The 18,830-nt window shown below is 39.9% G+C and overlaps 1 protein-coding gene across 1 annotated transcript in view; it reads right to left on the minus strand.

Annotated features, from left to right (window-relative positions):
- Positions 1–211: 211 nt before the first annotated feature.
- The window catches only part of DIRAS2 (DIRAS family GTPase 2), a 33,295-nt gene continuing 14,676 nt past the window's right edge, over positions 212–18,830 (minus strand). The window contains exon 2 of the mRNA XM_004048239.5: positions 212–4,247. Within this exon, the coding sequence (XP_004048287.1) occupies positions 3,612–4,211 (600 nt within the window). The 5' untranslated portion in view covers positions 4,212–4,247 and the 3' untranslated portion in view covers positions 212–3,611. The remainder of the gene's footprint in view (positions 4,248–18,830) is intronic.

Raw genomic sequence — 18,830 nt, forward strand, 5'->3', positions numbered from 1 at the left:
ATCTTCTGCTTCATTTCCACCCAGTGACAGGGAGCAATGGGAAAGTTTCACGGGACACCCCAGGGTGAGTTACTGTTGCCTATTGCTAGTTCTGCACAGAGCCTGATATCCTCCTATTGTGGTCATAAGCACATAACAGCTGCTGAGGGGTCACCAAGTCAAGGTCATCCTAGACCAGCTAACCCCTTAAGAAATAGCACCACCTTCCAGCCAGGGTGTCATAACTGTAGCTTTATTGTAATATCTCCCATTATTTCCAGAACATCACTGGCAACTAGAAACTTGTATGCAAGGGTGATTTTTATAACCGCAGAGTAAATAAAATATAATAGAGAATAGACTTGTAACAATAAATACACTTTAAATATAAATATACACATTGATATCCCACACATATAAAAGTCATGCTCTGCAAATACTTTGTATACACACTGTCCTTGTGGGGTATGAATTCCAGGATGCGTCTTCAAGGATTTAAATGTGTCCTATTAGTTGTAGATATTTCCAGAGAACTTATGTAGAAGCAACACATTACAAATTTTGGGAAAAAAAATTAAGTATCACAGAGCAATTTTTAAAATATTTAATACATTTTTGTTCTACAAAGAATGAGCATTTCTTAAATATTACAAACAGTGAAACAAATATACTAGCTTACAGATATGTACAATTTATGACTTTATACTTCAAAAATGCAGGAAGATAAATTATATATTTTATATACATGTAATTTTAGATAGAATGAACAATTCAATATTGCTCTTGTGTTGGTCTTGCTGCATTGTATGCATGCCCATGGCTTGTCGCTGGATGGAGGAGGGGCTCGTGGGGATAGAAGGGAAGTCATGGAGCCCCATGCTCATGCCCAGAGCGCCATCTTCAAAGCAATATTTAATTAAATATTAATTCATTCTGCCTGGGTCAAAAACTGCTGTGCCCATATGCAATGTAGGATGTGTTTTCAAGAACCACAGCTACATATTTGGGAATGGAAACAAACAAATGCTTTAAAAAAATCTGATTCTGTGATACTAACTCCTCAAACTCTGAGTCAATTGGGGAGCTCCTAAAAGATGATTTTGAGATAACCATTGATATCCTCAGTTCAGCTCATAGAAAACGATCTCAAAATGAAGACCCATAATTGAGGCTTCAATAGCCTTCCTAGCCTATAAATTCACAGGCAAAATATGAAGGAAAAAAATGTGTCCTGAATGAAATCAGACTTTCAGTAATTACAAACTTCTCATGCTGATGAAGCCCTAAACACTTAAACATGTAGAAACTGATTTGAAAGGGATAAAAGAAATTCTGACTTACAATCAGTAGAAATGGGATGGTTTGCAGGAATATCTCACATTAAAAGCCTTATTAATACTACAGTCAGTGGCAAAGATCGCATTCTACTGTTAACAAAGAACCCAATCAAAATCTATACGTCTATTTTGGCCATGAAGTTCTGTTTCTTCTTCCATTTAACCTATACCCAAATTAAAACTTGATCATCTCTCTCTCAGAATAGAAACAGAAAAAAAACGTCGGGACAAGTTGAAAAACAAATGTTCCAGAAAATCCGCCAACTAAAGATCTCATTGCGAATGCTGTGCAACAGCTTTCTAGAACAGAACAATCCTGCTTGAGGAATTTGAAGGGGGCCACGGGACTGGCCCAAATGCTCTGCACCCCCAGCTGGCTCCCACACCACTTCTCTGCTTTCTCAGCTCAGCATGAGTGTTCTCCCTGTAAAGTCAGGGCGGTTTTGTTCTAGGAGATCATGGAGTCAAGCAGTTCTCAAAGGCACCTCCCACGCTCTAAACACATCCCAAGGGTGAGTTATTGGGAGACCAGAGAGGATGAGATCAGGACAAGGGAACTGAACCAGAAAAGGCTGAAGAAAACTAGGACATATTGAGAGAGCAAGTGTGCTTTGGGGGATGGAGATGGCCACACTGCTGCTGCTGCAAGCCCTGCATAGGAGGGACAGGAGAAACAGCAGTTGCAGGAGGTGGCCTGGTCAAACATCCCCAACTTAAGCCCTCCCTGTGCTGACACTGCCACCCAACAGCCATGCAGCCCCCACCCCCCCAGGCAGGCCCACGTGGGACTGCAGCTTCTTCTGCCTGCCAGGCGGGTGACAGGAAGATTGCTGAGAGGATGATGCCACAGTTGGGGCCAGTAAATGTTCTGCCAACTGAAACAAACAGGAGATCTAACAGGCACTATCAGTGGGAGTTTTCAGGAAGCCAAGTCCAACCAGGCTCTACGATGGCAGAGCAATTAAGCTGAGTGGGCTCTTCCCAGGGCAGAGAAGCCTGCCTGTCTCCAGCCACCATCCTATCCCCAAGCTAACACAGGAAACCTGAAATGGCTGTAATTTGGCTTGAAAGATTAAAGATGCACACAAAATCATTAAGAGAAAAAGATAATTGTTTCTAGAGTGAATACTGTATTGAACAGCTCTTAGAAGACACGTATAATGGAACATGCAAGAGAATTTACTATTATTTAAATGCATTTTCCAGGAACATATTTCCAATACAGATAGATCATCAAAAACACAGTGAATAATTTCTGTTTCAAAGTATTTCATTAAGGTGCAAAGTGTGGCATATACATGTTTGTGACACTACAAAAACGGATGTGCTTCTGGTTGTCTGATGGCCTTTGCTGGCTGCTACCCAGCTGGGTACAGATCGAGTTATTTAAGAGAAGAAAACCACCTTGGAGGAAAAAAACGTCTAAAAATAGTGAGTTTATTTGCTTGTATTTAAAATCTGAGGGCTGAAAGAAGTTATACTCCTCACAGGTCAAAAGAAGAAAATCACATTTCTAAAACCCTCGATGTATAACACACAGGAACATTATTGCGATGTTTTAATACTGTCACGATATCCTCACTTAAAAACTGAAGAACTTCCGACAGAGCAGCACACTATTAGTGCACTTATCCCTGCACATGAAGATAAATACTCTAATAGCTTAAAATGATACTTCCTAACTAGGTCTAGGTAAGGTGAACACATCCCCTCAGGGTAGCAAGGCTCCTAACAGCCCAGGTGGGAATTAAGAACGGACACCCTTTGGGGGAGAGGCTATGTTTTTTAATCCCCTTTAAAAAAGTGTAAAATGGACCAAGTGTGGTCCACTTTGGACCATCTGATCTCACCTCTTCCTGCCCCTCCCCTCCCCTCCCCCAAAGATGTGATTGGCTTCTGTCTGGGGTTGGTGCAGGTAACTCTAGTTTAACACGCTCTCACATGCACGTAGATGACATTTAGTCCTCTCGGTACATGTTGCTTTGTGGGTACCGGTCCTCCCTCCCACCTTCGGGTGTTCATCGCCACCTTCAGCAATTGCTGGCACCTCTCAGTTCCCGGGAATGCTGAGCGTGTTGGTTTTCACTTGAACCGCCTGGCAGATTCTGTGACTCCAGAGTGGGTGGCTTACTGTTGGTGGTGTGAAACGCCCTCTTAAGGACAATAGGACGCATCTCGATTAAATGCAATGTTTAACACGTGGGCATTATACATGCTACCCTGACGACGGTGGGTGTCATTTCGGGGGAGTGAGGTGCCGGGGACACACAGCTGCTCCTCCCGCAGGAAGGGCCTTCACATGATCACGCACTTGCCTTTGAGCTTCTCTTTCCTTTTCTGCTGCTTGCTCTTTTTCCCGTCGATCTGGAGACTCACGGTCCTGCGCTTCTCCAGGTTGAGCAGCTCCTGGAAAAGCTCCTTCACGTTATGGTTGAGCTTGGCTGAGGTCTCCATGAAGGCACACTTCCATGTGCGGGCCAAGGCCTCCGCCTCGCTGCTCTGCACCTCGCGGCTGGGGCTCTCGTCACACTTGTTCCCCACCAGCATGATGGGGATGCTCTCCACGTCCCCTTTGATCTCGCAGATTTGTTCGTAGATGGGCTTGAGCTCCTCCAAGGACTGCCGGCTGGTAATGGAGTACACCAGGATGAAGGCGTGCCCTTTGGAGATGGACAGCCGCTGCATGGCCGGGAACTGGTGGCTCCCCGTCGTGTCAGTGATCTGCAATGTGCATATGCTCTTGTCGCAGCTGATCACTTGCCGGTAGGTGTCTTCCACCGTCGGGATGTAGCTCTCCCGGAATGTGCCTTTCACAAACCTCAACACCAGGGAGCTCTTGCCAACACCGCCAGCCCCAAACACGGCCACCCGGTAATCGTTACTCTGCTCAGGCATGTTGCTGGAGAGCTCCAACTCTCAGCCAGGACGCACCTAGCAAAGGAACCAGATGTTTGAGAGAATTAATAATTAAAATATAAAAACATTAATAAGGATAACTCTACCCTCTTTTGATAGCTTAAAAATGGGAGGTGATAGCATTTAAAAAAGCGACAATTCTAAATCCAATAAATTTGGTCAATCCGCCGTTTTCAAAAGGACAGACGATCTACTCAGGGGCTCACTGGAGCCCATCTGTTTCTCTTTATTGGACCATGACAATGAGCATCTTTGCTCCCACATAGGCCCTAAGCCCAGGGAAAAGATGCAAAGTGAGCCCGAGAGGCAGCACCAAGGAAAGGCAATGAGAAGATAAATTAACTATCCCCAAAAAAACACAGACACACATATGCACACACACACATCACCATCATCAACAGCAGCATATCTTTGCTGTTTTACCTGAAGTACTGAGTACCCAATATACTGGTCATCATAATGTGTGTGTGTGTGAGTGTGTGAATAAATACTGGGAGAAGGAGATGAGTGAGGGAAAAGGATGTTCTAATATTTATTCAGTGTTTATATTAACTCATGAAATCCTCACCACTCTGCAGAAGTTGGTGCCATTAGCTCTGTTGTACAATGATGAAACTGGAAACAAGGAAGAGATCGGGAATGGAATGTCTCTGATGTTACACAGCAATAAGAGGGAAGGCTAGGATACAACCAAAGCATTGTGGATGTCAATGCCCATCCCAAAGGCTGTCTGTAGACAGAGCTGGTCCCAGTGACTTGGGCGTTACTCAGTCCATAGTATAGATTGTCTCCATTAAGCATGAAGAGTTAACTAATAAGTGTGGATAGTCATTTCATTCATCAAAATTAAGATGATTATATAAGCTTTATTTTTAAGAAACATAAGGAATCAGGTATTACCAGGATAGTAGCATAAACTACCTTTTAAGGGTCATTAAAAATGAGGAGAACGCAGCAACTCTTCATCACAAACTTCGCCCCTAGTTTAATATTTATTTTTATTCAGGGATGTGTAGATGTGCCTTCTTAATTTACAACCTATCAAAATTTTTTCATTCTGTACCTTCTTTGGTAAGGAATGACATATAACACCAAATAAAATAGAGAATTACACAATTTGGATACATTTTTAAAACTGAAGTTGATAAGTAACATGGTAATGTGAAGCATGGAATTCATTCTTTTCAGCAAGCAGGCATTGTGCTGACTTTTCACCTTTCTAGTTTTAGGGCAACTTTGGAAAAACAATAAAAAGCTTTACTAAAGAAAATAAGTTTTAGAGTCCAGTAAAAATATTAAACATAACTACCAATGGAAGGAAATGCATTTGTGCAGTGAATATGTTCTCCTGACAGACAGAACACCAGGTCAAAGCCCTGGACTGAGGTATTCCACCTTCTCATTTTGCCTCGCGCGTCTGCCTACAAATCTGCTCAATTCAATACTCAGCTGTTCTTGCATGCACTTTGGAATCCCAAACCCTCCAAGAAGCTAAGGAAACATCAGTGCTAACAGAAAATATAAAAGACTGTTAGGAAGTTCATTAACACCAAAAGATGGCAGAAGAGTCTGCTTAGGAGTTTGATGAAGTTTATTAAATGCTTATGAGATAATTATGATTAATTCAAGGGTGAAGCATTGTGATACATTTTTCCACAATTTTTAAAAAAAAAACTCAATCGTGTCTTTGTTTTCTGTCGCTATAACAGAATACCTCAGATGAAATAATTTTAAAAGCAATCTATTTCTTACAGTTTTGGAGGATGGTAAGTCCAATATGAAGAAGCTGGATCTGGTGAGAGCCTTTTGTTGCCTCATAACATACTGGAGGGCATGGCATGATAAGACAGAGCAAGCATGTCAGCTAGGGTCTCTCTCCTTGTCTTATAAAGCCACTGATGCCATGACAGGCATTGCCCAGCCTCCTCATGACCTCATCTATTCCTAAAAGCCCCACTTCCAAATACCGTGAACATACACATTTGAGGATTACATTTCTAACATATGCACTTTTAGGGAACACATTTAAACCATAGAAAATGGCCAATGGAATCTAATCTTAAGCTTCTTTCTACATCCTCAGAATGAAGCTCTCTTTTTGCTTAGAAGGGAGTTTCCTCACTCGTTTTGCCTTGTATTATGGTTATGTAGCTCCAGACTAGAGCATAAGCATCTAGCTGGAAGAGAACATATCTTAACAAGTTCTGCATCCCAATATATCTCAAAGATCTCTTGGTTCACAGCACATACACTCTTTATGAGTTTGCTGAATATGTGGTCAGCTATGTTAAGGTGTCTCCATTATCAAACTGGCAACGAACACATAGGAAGTAAATGCTAAACATAAAATAAAGTATTCATGGCTACAATTATTCATTTACCCAGAGAAATATCCACTGAGCTTCCACTAAACCAGGCTGTGGACAAGCGGCCAGAAAACAACTGTGCAGAGGACAGACTTAAGGAAGGATCTCTATTCTCATGAAACTCAGAATCAAGTAAAGCAGACATCAATCCAAAAGATAACTTCATAAATATTTAATAAATTATATCATAGCAAGTGCTGCAAAAGAGAGGTCTGAAGGAATTTCATGAAATTTGAGATATCAGGAAGAATTTCACTAAGGAGGTGGCATGGAAGCATGAATCTGAAAGATGAACAGGAGTCAGAAAGTTGAAGGGGTATAAAGTTCAATGTGCACTTATGAGATAGGCCTGGGCCAATAACTCCATAGTGATCTTCAACTCACTAACAAAAACCCAGACTGTAGAGAATCACTTGAACCTGGGAGGTGGAGGTGGCAGTGAGCTGAGATCATGCCACCACACTCCAGCCTGGGTGACAGAGCAAGACTCCATCTCAAAAAAAAAAAAAAAAAATTGTAAACTATTTTCTTCCATGTCAGAACCATTCATTTATTTCACAAGCATTTATAAAATGTCTTCTAGATACTGTGCAAACTCAGTGCTTACCCACCAGCACTCACAGCATTAGAGGGGGGACAAGCATAGGAAAGTATACATTACGCCCCACTTCGCAGATGCTGTGATCTAGTTATCAACAAAGGCAGGATAAGAACCTAGTGGGGAATCTAGCTCTGCCTGGAGCCCTCAGGAAGCATTTCACAGAGGGCTGGAACTTGCCAGATGGCGAAGTGATGAAAGGCATGTTAGTCAGAAGAAAGAACTTCATAGGAAGGAATAAATGGAGGAAATAGAGCTAATGCTCATGCCATGGTAGACAGCTTGTGTAAACTGGCATCCAGGAGTGAATTTGGGGTAGCAAGTGAGTGGTGGCACTCACCATCAATCAAGATAAAAGGCAGAAGAGAGAAGCAGCTTTAGAGAAATGACAGTAAACAACAAGGAGAAAGGAGCTCTGATTGGGTCAGGTTTATGGGACAAATGGGGAGATATCTGGTAGGTGATTGGGATTTAGTGTGAAAGTTCAGCAGAGAGGACTCATCTAGTGATAAATATCTGGATACCATTCATACACAAACAGCACTATAATAAACAAAAATTCTCCAGGGAGAGAGCATGTAGAATGAAAGGAGAATACCACATGCCCAATCTGTTATATGCTACTGAGAGAACTTGGCAAGTTACTTAAACTTTCTGCATTTGAGTTGCCTTAGCTAGGAAATGGATATAATAATGCCACGTTGTTTATGAGACTAATGTGGGGAGTAACACAATGCAATCAAGCACTTGAACAGCTCTCAGCACATAGATTTTTGGCTACATTCAAGAAGGACCATGCAGATAAGGGGTTCATAAAGGAGCAGTATGATGGACAAGGAGAAAAACTCACAAGAGGGCAACTAGCTATTAAACTCATTTAATAAGATTTCAGAATACAACATTCATATAAAGAACCAACTGTATTTCTATACACTCGCAATGAACAATCTGAAAATGAAATTTAAGAAAATAACTCAATTTATAATAGCGTCAAAAAGAGTAAGATACTTAGGAATAAATTTAACAAAAGATGCAAAACATATCTGGAAATTACAAACATGGTTGAAAGAAATTGAAGACATGAATAAATGGAAAAACACCCCATGTCATGTATCAGAGGACTTTTACTGCTAAGATAGCAGTATTTCCAGGAATCACCTACAGATTCAACGCAATTCTTAAAAGCATCCCACTAGCGACTCTGCAGAAACTGACAAACCGATCCCAAAATTTATATAAAAATTCAAGAGACCCAGAATAGTCAAAACAATGTTGAAAAATTACAAGTGAAAAAGCTGGCAGACCCATACTTCCTGATTTCAAACTCACGACGAGGATATAATATATCAAGAAATTGTGGTACTAACACAGGATACACAGATAGACGAACAGAATAGAATTCAGAGTCCAGAAATAAACCCTCATGTTTACAGTCAATTGTTTTTTGACAAGGGTGTCAATAAAATTCAATTCAAAAGGCAGAAGGAATAGTCTTTTCAACAAATGATGCTGAAACTGGTAAAAGAATAAGGGGAGCACCTCTCCCTCACACCATACACAAAACTGACTCAAAATAGATCAAATACCTAAATATAAGAGCTAAAACTATAAAACTCTTAGAAGAAAACATAGGTATAAACCTTGATGACCTTGGAGTAAACAGTGTTTTCTTAGATGTGACACCAAAAGTATGAGCAACAAGATTAAAACTAGGTAAATCTGACTTCATCAAAACTAAAGGACACAATCAAGAAAGAAGTAACCCACAGAATAAGTGAGTATTGTTATAAATCATATATCTGATAAGGGACTAGTTCTGGTACTTACAAAGAACTTCTACAATTCAACAACAACAAAACAACTCAATTAGAAATGGGCAAAAGACTTAAAAAGACATTTCTCAAAAGAAGATATATGAATTTATTGACTATATTTAATAGTCAATAAGAAGATATACAAATAGCCAATAATAAGTCAATAACATGAAAAGATACTCAACATAATAGTCACCAGGGAAGTGCAAATCAAAACTATAACAAGCCTGTAATCCCATCACTTGGGAGGCCGAGGCAGGCAGATCACAAGATCAAGAGATCAAGACCATCCTAGCCAACATGATGAAATCTTGTCTCTAAAAATACAAAAATTAGCTGGGCATGGTGGCGCATGCTTATAGTCCCAGCTACTCAGGAGGCTGAGGCAGGAGAATTGCTTGAACCTGGGGGGCAGAGGTTGCAGTGAGCCAAGATCTCACCACTGCACTCCAGCCTAGCAACAGAGTGAGACTCTGACTCGTCTCAAAAAACAAAACAAAGGCTGGGGGCGGTGGCTCATGCCAGTAATCCCAGCATATTGGGAGATCAAAGTGGGTGGATCACCTGAGGTCAGGAGTTCAAGACCAGCCTGGCCAACATGGTGAAACCCCGTCTCTACTGAAAATACAAAAAAAATTAGCCAGGTATGGTGGCAGGCGCCTGTAATCCCAGTTACTCAGGAGGCTGAGGCAGGAGAATCGCTTGAACCCAGGAGGCAGAGGTTGCAGTGTGCCAAGATCGCGCCATTTCACTACAGCCTGGGTGACAAGAGCGAAACTCCGTCTCAAAAACAAAACAAAACAAAAAAAACTATAAAGTACCGCTTCATACCCACTTGGATGGTTATAATCAACAACAACAAAAAACAAACCCAGAAAATAACAAATGTTGACAAGGCTGTAGGAACATTTGAACCCTTGTGCATTGTGCATTGCTGGCAAAAAATGTAAAATGATATTGCTGTTTTGGAAAAAATTCTAGCAGTTCCTCAAAAGGTTAAACAGAATTATAATATGACCCAGCAATTCCCCTCCTTTGTATATACCCATGATAAATAAAAACACATAGCCACACAAAAATTTATACAATGATACTCATAGCAATATTAAGCATAACAGCCAAAGAGTGGAAACAGCACAAATGTTTGTAACTAATGAATGGATAAGTAAAATGCGATCTACCCATTCCATGAAATATTATTCATCAAGAAAAAGGAACTGGTACATACTGCAACATGGATAAATCCTGAAAATATTATGGCAAGTAAAAGAAGCCAGTAGCAAAAGACCACACATACTGTATGGTTCCATTATATGAAACATTCAGAATTGCAAATATACAGAAAGGGTATTTGTGGTTGCCTAGGGATGGGGTGGGGTAGGGACTGGGGGGAAACAAGAAGTAACTGATAATAGGTACAAGGTTTCTTTGGGGGAAATGAAGTGTTCTAAAACAGTGGTAATGGCTGTACTGTAAAAACCCTGTGAATGTACTAAAAACCGCTGAAATGTACACTTTAATGGGGGAATTATATCTCAATAAAGCTTTTACTTAAAAACGGACAGGAGGAGGGCCAGTAATCCACTGCATATAGTCCATTATCTACTGAAAATGATTCACACATATAGAGCATCAGGTCACAGACCCCAGTATGAGAAATAACCTGTTAAAGGTAACAGACCTCAGCTTTATTCCTACTAGGCAAGTAATTGAAATATCCCAAATATTCACAGTAGAAGATGAACAAACCCTGAAATATTCATACCATGAAAAGCAGTACCCTAAATTAACATATTAATACCTTAAGAAAAAGCAATACAGGCTGGGCACGGTGGCTCATGCCTGTAATCCCAACATTTTGGGAGGCTGAGGCAGGTGGATCACTTGAGACCAGGAGTTCGAGAACAGCCTGCACAACATGGTGAAACCCGTCTCTAGTAAAAATACAAAAAATTACCCAGGCCTTGTTGTGTGCCTGTAATCCCAGTTATTCGGGTGACTGAGGCACGAGAATTGCTTGAACCCAGGAGCAGAGATCACGCCACTGCACTCCAGCCTCTCTGACAGAGTGAGACTCCGCCGTCTCAAAAAAAAAAGAAAGGAAAGAAAAAAAGAGAAAACAATACAAAAAATGATACATGCAACAACCTCTTTGAACCTGACGGTGGCCTGCTGGGTGCTGGAAATATTACATATCTTGATGTGGGTGGTGGTTACACAGATGTTAACATTGTTGTTACATGACCATTATCTAGATTATCCTATCTTATTCATTTAAAATTATCATGAAAATAAAATTTCAAATTTAAAAAATCTTTGAAAACTCAAAAATCCAATAGGATACATTTTCAGATCCCAGTTAGAGGAATAAGAGTGTTGTGAGATCAAGTATGATAGAAATAGAAAGTAAATCTTTGATTTCACAAAGCAGAGGTTAAATAAAGACTGAGAAAATTTTAGTTAAGTGACATTGGGGGGTGTGAAGGGAGTAGAAGTTATGTTACAACAGGCCTGGGAATGATGGAAATGGGAGAGATGGCTAGAAAGACAAGAAATGTAGATTTCTCTTGAAATAAATGTGGAGATTAAGGAAAGGAGAAAGAATGACTAGTATAAGGTAATGCAGGGTTAGAGAGGTAGGAAAGATTCTGTATAGATCTGGTGATGGATAACTGATAGAGCAAATCGTAAGGAAGCAGGAGTCACTGGGGTCTAGGATGCAAATGGCAGGTCCGTCTTCAAGGAGGGGAGGAAAGAGAGAAGAGAGGGCAGGTGTTAGTTCAGAAGCGCAAATTAAAGCTGCCCAGACCAAGCCAAATCACTCAACTCACAAAGAGAGCGTGAGAAAGCCTGATCGCATTTTAATTTTTTTTATAAAAGTACACACTAAAACAACAAAAAAATTGACACCATGTATGTATTTGGTTAAAAAATGTAAGGAGATTATAAAATGTTCTTTTATGCATAGTCAGTCCCCTTCATTCAGGAGCCCCCCAGTTTCTCTTTTCAGAAATAACAACTGTTTAAAAGAATGAGAACTTAGTCATCATCTTCTGATGTCCACAATTATAATTTTAAATCAGGCACTTATTGTTTGAATAAAAGATCTTTGCGTCTTGACTTACTAACTTTGGACCATATCTATCTACAAAATTAACACAATGACATTCCTTCCTCCACTACCCTGATTTTTGTTATAAGAAAAATAAAGTTTGCATCAGCATTTAAGATTTCCAGCTATGTTATTTATAGTTTGTTCAAAATATATATGTGTTCTGTGCTTTGCCACAGCCTGTTTCTAAATCCTACCAAAAGGCCGGGTGCAGTGGCTCATGCCTATAATTCCAGCATTTAGGAGGCTGAGGCAGGAGGATTGCTTGAGGTCAGGAGTTCGAGATCAGCCTGGGAAACATAGCAAGACACCATATGTACAAAAAATACAAAAGTAAGCTAGGCGTGATAGCACACACTTGTGATAGTAGCTACTCAGGAGTTTGAGGCAGGAGGATCTCTTCAGCCCAGGAATGTGAGTTTGCAGTGAGCTGTGATCACACCACTGCACTCCAGCCTGGGCAGCAGAGCAAGACCCTGTCTCAAATAAATAAATACATACATACATACATACATACATTCATACATACATACATACATACCCTATCAATAAAGAACATTAATAGGATTCTGTAACTATTTTTCACTGCAGGAGTAGGTAGTAGGACTGGACCCACTGAGAGAAGGATAATCTTCTTTCATCAAACTTTGCTAATTGAAGAATAATTTTCTATCAGTAACATTTGGATCTTACTTTTTTCTGGAGTTTTTTTTTTCTTTTCCTCTAACTCTTAGCTGCCAATTTTGATATTTCAATTTGTCTCCTTTCAGCCATTTCATGTGCTGGTATAAACAATACTAATAAATTATTTTAGATGGTATTAAAATTTCTGAATTCATGGCCTCTCACTTGATTGATAGAGTCCTGAATGCAGCCCAAGTTCAAATTCTTTCTTCTTCAGACGTTATTTCATTTTTAAGTTTAGCATCCAGGCTTGTTAATGTAAAATCCAAAGCCAGTATGATTATCTTTCCTTTGTAAGAAATTTGTGTTTTTCCTTTCTCTTTGGAAGAGTTAGAGTTTTCTCTCTAACCTTGGAGTTATGAAGATTCACAAGGATCCATTCGAAATTGCTTTTTGAGGGCTGGGCGGGGAGAGATGGGATAAAAACCCAATTTTTCCCAAAGCCTGGGGACACTTTCTTCTATTTTAAAAAATTACAACATTCCAACCCCTATATCTTTTCTCTTTCTGAAACTTCTATTAGATGATAGATTGATTGTACCTATTCTCGATTTCTCCAGCATCTTCTATTTTTAATAACCTTTCTTGTACTCTGATTTTCCCTTTTTCATAGAAGTAGTTTCTTATCTTAGGAAATGTGATACCATGCTGAATTTCAATGAGAATGCTCATTGTCATTGGTTGTGGCTGTTCTCCTCGCTTATCTGAGCTCTCTGGGTCTCTGTGTCTCTGTGTGTTCATTTTAATCCTTCTTTTTCATCTGCTCGTTTCCCCAAATGTCTGCTGGTCTCTGGTTTTCCATTTGATTTATGAAAGAATCATCACATTGGCTGGAAGAGGTAGCTGGAGTGTGAGTACTCTTGAAGATATGCAGTTCTGTTTATCGACAGGCCATCCCCTGAATGGGAAGGCTGGGATGACTTGATACACACCCCTGTTAATTTCCTTTTCTTGAACTTGGTAGCTAAACTGTCTCAACACTCCCTTATACTCCAAAAAAGCTTATACATAGACAGATAGAGGAAGGAAAGGATTAAGAAAATAAAAAAAAAATCCATCCCAAAGTGCATAAAATACAAAAATATATGTCAAGAATTCAAAATGAGGCCTCCTAGGCAGTGAAAATCAGTATTAGGCTTATAGGGCCTAGATTCCGGGAAAATGCATTTTGATTTGCTGAGTGACACAAGTTTCCTATTCAATAATATTTTAGAAGAAACTTGAATTCTTGTGAATGAGATAGAAGCCTGATCTCAGGCAAAACAAACCCACAGCCTTTATCTGTATTATACCCTAAATTAATCCTGCTTCAAAACACAGTTATGGAGCTGGGCATGGTGACACACACCTGTAACTCCAGCTACTTGGGAGGCTGAGGCAGGAGGATTGCTTGAACCCAGCTGCTCAAGACCAACCTAGGTGAGACAATGAGACCCTGTCTAAACAAACAGTCAAAACTGGAGGGAAAATTATAGAATGGAAGAATTCGGATCTTTAAGAGTAAATGTTTGGAAAAGGTTGATAATTTAGTGTACTATTCTGCCCTAAATGTTCTATCTACAGCCTAAGCTAGAAGGTTTACAAAGCCAAAAGGTTTACAAAGCTAAAAGGTTTATACAGATTGTCTCTGCTCAATTACTGACTTGGTTTCCGTGAAATGTTATTAGCTTTAAACAAATCTCATATTTGAAGTTGGTACATGGGAGCCCCTTAAAACTCTTAATAATACAAAGTGAATAATTGTCATTAAGAAACAACAATCAACAAAATGTAAATTCTTTAGGTAGGAAAGTGTACTTTTATATATTTTTAGAATCTTGATTTAAATAAATGTTTACTTTCTTAGCTGAATCTAAAAAATGATAGATTTGTTAGTGGGAAATGTTTGATCATAAAGGAGACTTAAACATCCATGGCTCAACTTTATCCAGAAAAGCAGAATGCTTTTCCAGGAATCTTGTATTGCAGTGTTATAAAGACATCTTCCCTGGCAGTGGGGCAGGTACGGAAGCAAGAGACACATCCAGAGGGTCTCAGCCGCTCATTTCAAGATGCATACTACCTGCAAGAATGAAGTCAGTGGAGATAAATGGGGCACTTCTTGGAATGGCGGGGGATAGCACAAATTATTTTTAAGATTTCATATCCAAGAGGCCAATAAGCCCACAGCTTAAGTATACAAATAAGTTTCACTTATATTTGTCTAGAACAATTTCATTTGGGGAACATATGATGGTCAAAAATTCCAAAAAGCCAAATAAAACATACTTAATGACACTTTTTTTTTTTTTTTTTTGAGATGGAGTCTCACTCTGTCGCCAGGCTGGAGTGCAATGGCACGATCTCGGCTCCCTGCAACCTCTTCAGCCTCCCGGGTTCAAGCAAATCTCCTGCCTCAGCCTCCCGAGTAGCTGGGACTACAGGCGGGCGCCACCACCTACCTCGGCCTCCCAAAGTGTTGGGATTATAGGCGTGAGCCCCCATGCCTGGCCGCTTAATGACACTTTTAAGACTGCCCAGAGCCTAACTATATTTTGGGCATTTTCTGATTTATTCATTTTCTATGTGAGTAAGGAAAACAAAAAGGAAAATCATGTGAATAACAAACAAGATTGTTGTCTTGGTCAAGGGACTGGTGACCAATGACCGATGCAGCATACTAACCTCTGCAGGGAAATAGTTACACAAAGATACAGTCAACTGGAGCACACGAATCTGCATGTATGGAAAATAAAGTATTTGATGCCAGTTATGAGGGCTTGATGCACTACTGTGTGCAGCTCAGACTACTTAATTCACTGTCAGCCCGTGGGCTACCTGTGTATTCTTGGTTAGGTGAATTTCTAGTGTTAGCCACCTAAAAGTTTACAAAATTGGCAAGGTACAAAAAATGATTCTTTCAAACAATCATGAATTATTTTGTTTCTCATGCTTTTGGTGTCATTTGAGAATCCATTACTGAATCCAAGGTCATGAAGATTTACTCCTATGTTTCTCTTAACAGTTTTATGGTTTCAGTTCTTATGTTTAGGTCATTGATCTATTTGAGTTAATTCTTATATATGGTGTGAGATAGGGGTCCAACTTCATTATTTTACATGTAGATATCCATTTATCCCACCACCGTTTGTTGAAGAGATAATTCTTCCCCCATTGAATGGTGTAAGTCCCCTTGTCAAAAATCAGTCAACTATAAAGGTGAGTTTATTTCTGGACTTTCAATTCTATCCCATTGCTCTATATGTCTGTGCATATGCCAGCACCATCCAATTTTGTTTACTGTAACTTTGTAGTAGATTTTGAAATTGAGAAGTATGAGTCTTCAACTTCGTACTTCTTTTTCAAGATCTTTTTATCTATATGAGACCCCTTGTAATTCCATACAAATAGATAAATTCGGCTTCATCAAAATTTTAAAAATTTGTACAACAAAGGGCATTACCAAGAAAATTAAAAGAGATCCTTCTTGGCCGGGTACGGTGACTCACGTCTGTAAGCCCAGCACTTTGGAAGACTGGGGTGGATGGATCATGAGGTCAGGAGATCGAGACCATCCTGGCTAACATGGTGAAACCCCATCTCTACTAAAAATACAAAAAATTAGCCAGGCGTGGTGGTACGTGCCTGTAATCCCAGCTACTCAGGAGGCTGAGTCAGGAGAATCGCTTGAACCCAGGAGGCAGAGGTTGCAGTGAGCCGAGATTGTGCCACTATACTCCAGCCTGGGTGACAGCACAAGACTCTGTCAAAAAAAAAAAAAAAATAGAGAGATCCTATGGAATGGGAGGAAATATATATCTGAAAAGGATGTAGTATACAGAATATATAAAGAAACTCTTACAACTGAACAACAAAAATACAAACAAGCCAACTAAAAAACAAACAAAGAAGTTGGGTGCAGTGGCACATGCCTATAGTCCAAACTACCAGAGAGACTGAGGCAGGAAAATGGTTTGGGCCAGGAGTTCATGTCCAGCCTGGGCACCATAGCAAGACCCCATTTCTTAAAAAAAAAAAAAAGACAAGAAACTTGAATAGATATTTCTCTATAGAATACATACAAATGGCCAACAAGCACATAAAAAGATGTCAACATCATTAGTCATTAGGGAAATGTAAATCAATGAAGTACCACAATGAAGTACCGCTTCACACCCACTAGAATGGCTATTTTTAAAAAACAGAAAATAAAAAGTGTTAGCAAAGGTAGAGAGAAACTGAAACCCTTGTACATTGCTGGTGGTAATCTAAAATGGTACAAAATCTGAGGAAGAAATCAAAGACAGAATTACTGTATGATCCAGCAATTCCACTTTTGCTGGAAAAGAAACGAAAGCGGGGACTCTAATAGATATTTGTGTGCCCATGTTCACACAGCAGTATTACTCACAATAGCCCGAAGGTGGAAGCAACCCAAATGTCCATAGAAAAGATGAATGAATAAACAAAATGCAGTATACATAGACAGGTGATATAGTTTGGATATTTGTCCCTGCCCACATTTTGTGTTGAATTGTAAGCCCCAATGCTGGAGGTGGGGCCCGGTGGGAGGTGTTTGGATCATGGGGGCAGATCCCTTATGGCTTGGTGCTGTGTTTGCAAAGGTGAGTAAGTTCTCACAAGATCTGGTCATTTAAAATTGTGTGGCATTCCTCCTCCCTACACCCCCAACCTGCAACTCTCTATTCCTTCTGCTTTCACCATGTGAAGTGCCTGCTCCCTTTTTGTCTTCTGCCATGATTGTACGCCTCCTGAGGCCTCCCCAGAAGCAGACACCGCTATGGTTCCTGTACAGCCTGCAGAACCATGAGCCAACTAAGCCTCTTTTCTTATAAATTATGAAGTCTCCGGGATTTCTTTATAGCAATGCAAGAATGGACTATGGCAACAGAAATATTATTCAGCCTTAAATGGGAAGGAAACTCTAACACATGCTACAACACGGATGAACCTTGAGGACATTATGCTAAGTGAAATACGCCAGTCAAAAAAGACAAATACTGTATGACTTCACTTATAGTGGGTACATATAGCAGTCAAATTCACAGAGAGAAATAAGAATGGGAGTTGCCAGGGGCTAAGGGAATGGAAGAAGGAGAGTTGTTGTCTCATGAGTATGGAGTTTGGGTTTTGCAAGATGAAAAGATTCGTAGAGATGGATGGTGGTGATGGTTGCATAACAATGTGAATTTACTTACTGCCATTGAATTAATTACGTGCTTGAAAATGATTTAAATGGAAAATTGTATGTTATATATATTTTACCATAATAAAAAGATATGACTGTATGTATAAACATTTTTAGCAATAACCGAACCATGAATTAAAGATAATGTCCATAACGAACATAATTGGCAGTGTTAGCTAGGCAGACAGCTCCTCCTTATTCATCCACACTATACAGTAAAAACAGCAAGGGTCAGGGGTTGTGGGGCAAGGGGAGGGAGAGCATTAGGACAAATACTAATGCATGCCGGGCTTAACACCTAGATGGCAGGTTGATAGGTGCAGCAAACCACCATGGCACGTGTATACCTATGTAGCAAACCTGCACATTCTGCATAAGTAGCCCAGAATTTAAAGTAAAATTTAAAAAAAAGAAAAAGAAAAAAAATTGCAAAGGTCTCATCTAATCCAACAAGATGAACAAAACAAAACTAATATCTTGAGAAGACCAATTAAAATGCACACCTTCATGCTGGCCTTAAGTTCCTACTGTATTACTGACTGTGTGAAGCCATCACTATTAGCCACGGCATCTAACACTCAGCCCCTAGACCTGTGCTGCCCACACAGTGCCACTGGCCCCTTGAAATGCAGCTGGCTGAACTGAAATATGCTGCCCTGGATTTTGAAAACTTAGAATAAAAAGTTGTTTTTAACCTTATTCATAAATTCTGATATTGATTACAAGTTGAAATGATCAGCTTTCATAGATTTGTGAGTATATCAGTACTTTACTGCCAGCCACAGCTGTGATCATCTTGCCATTTCAGACTGGGGAGACTAGGTGGCCATTGTCAT

This window comes from Gorilla gorilla, chromosome 13, assembly GCF_029281585.2.
Source record: "Gorilla gorilla gorilla isolate KB3781 chromosome 13, NHGRI_mGorGor1-v2.1_pri, whole genome shotgun sequence".
Classification (NCBI taxonomy): Eukaryota; Metazoa; Chordata; class Mammalia; order Primates; family Hominidae; genus Gorilla; species Gorilla gorilla.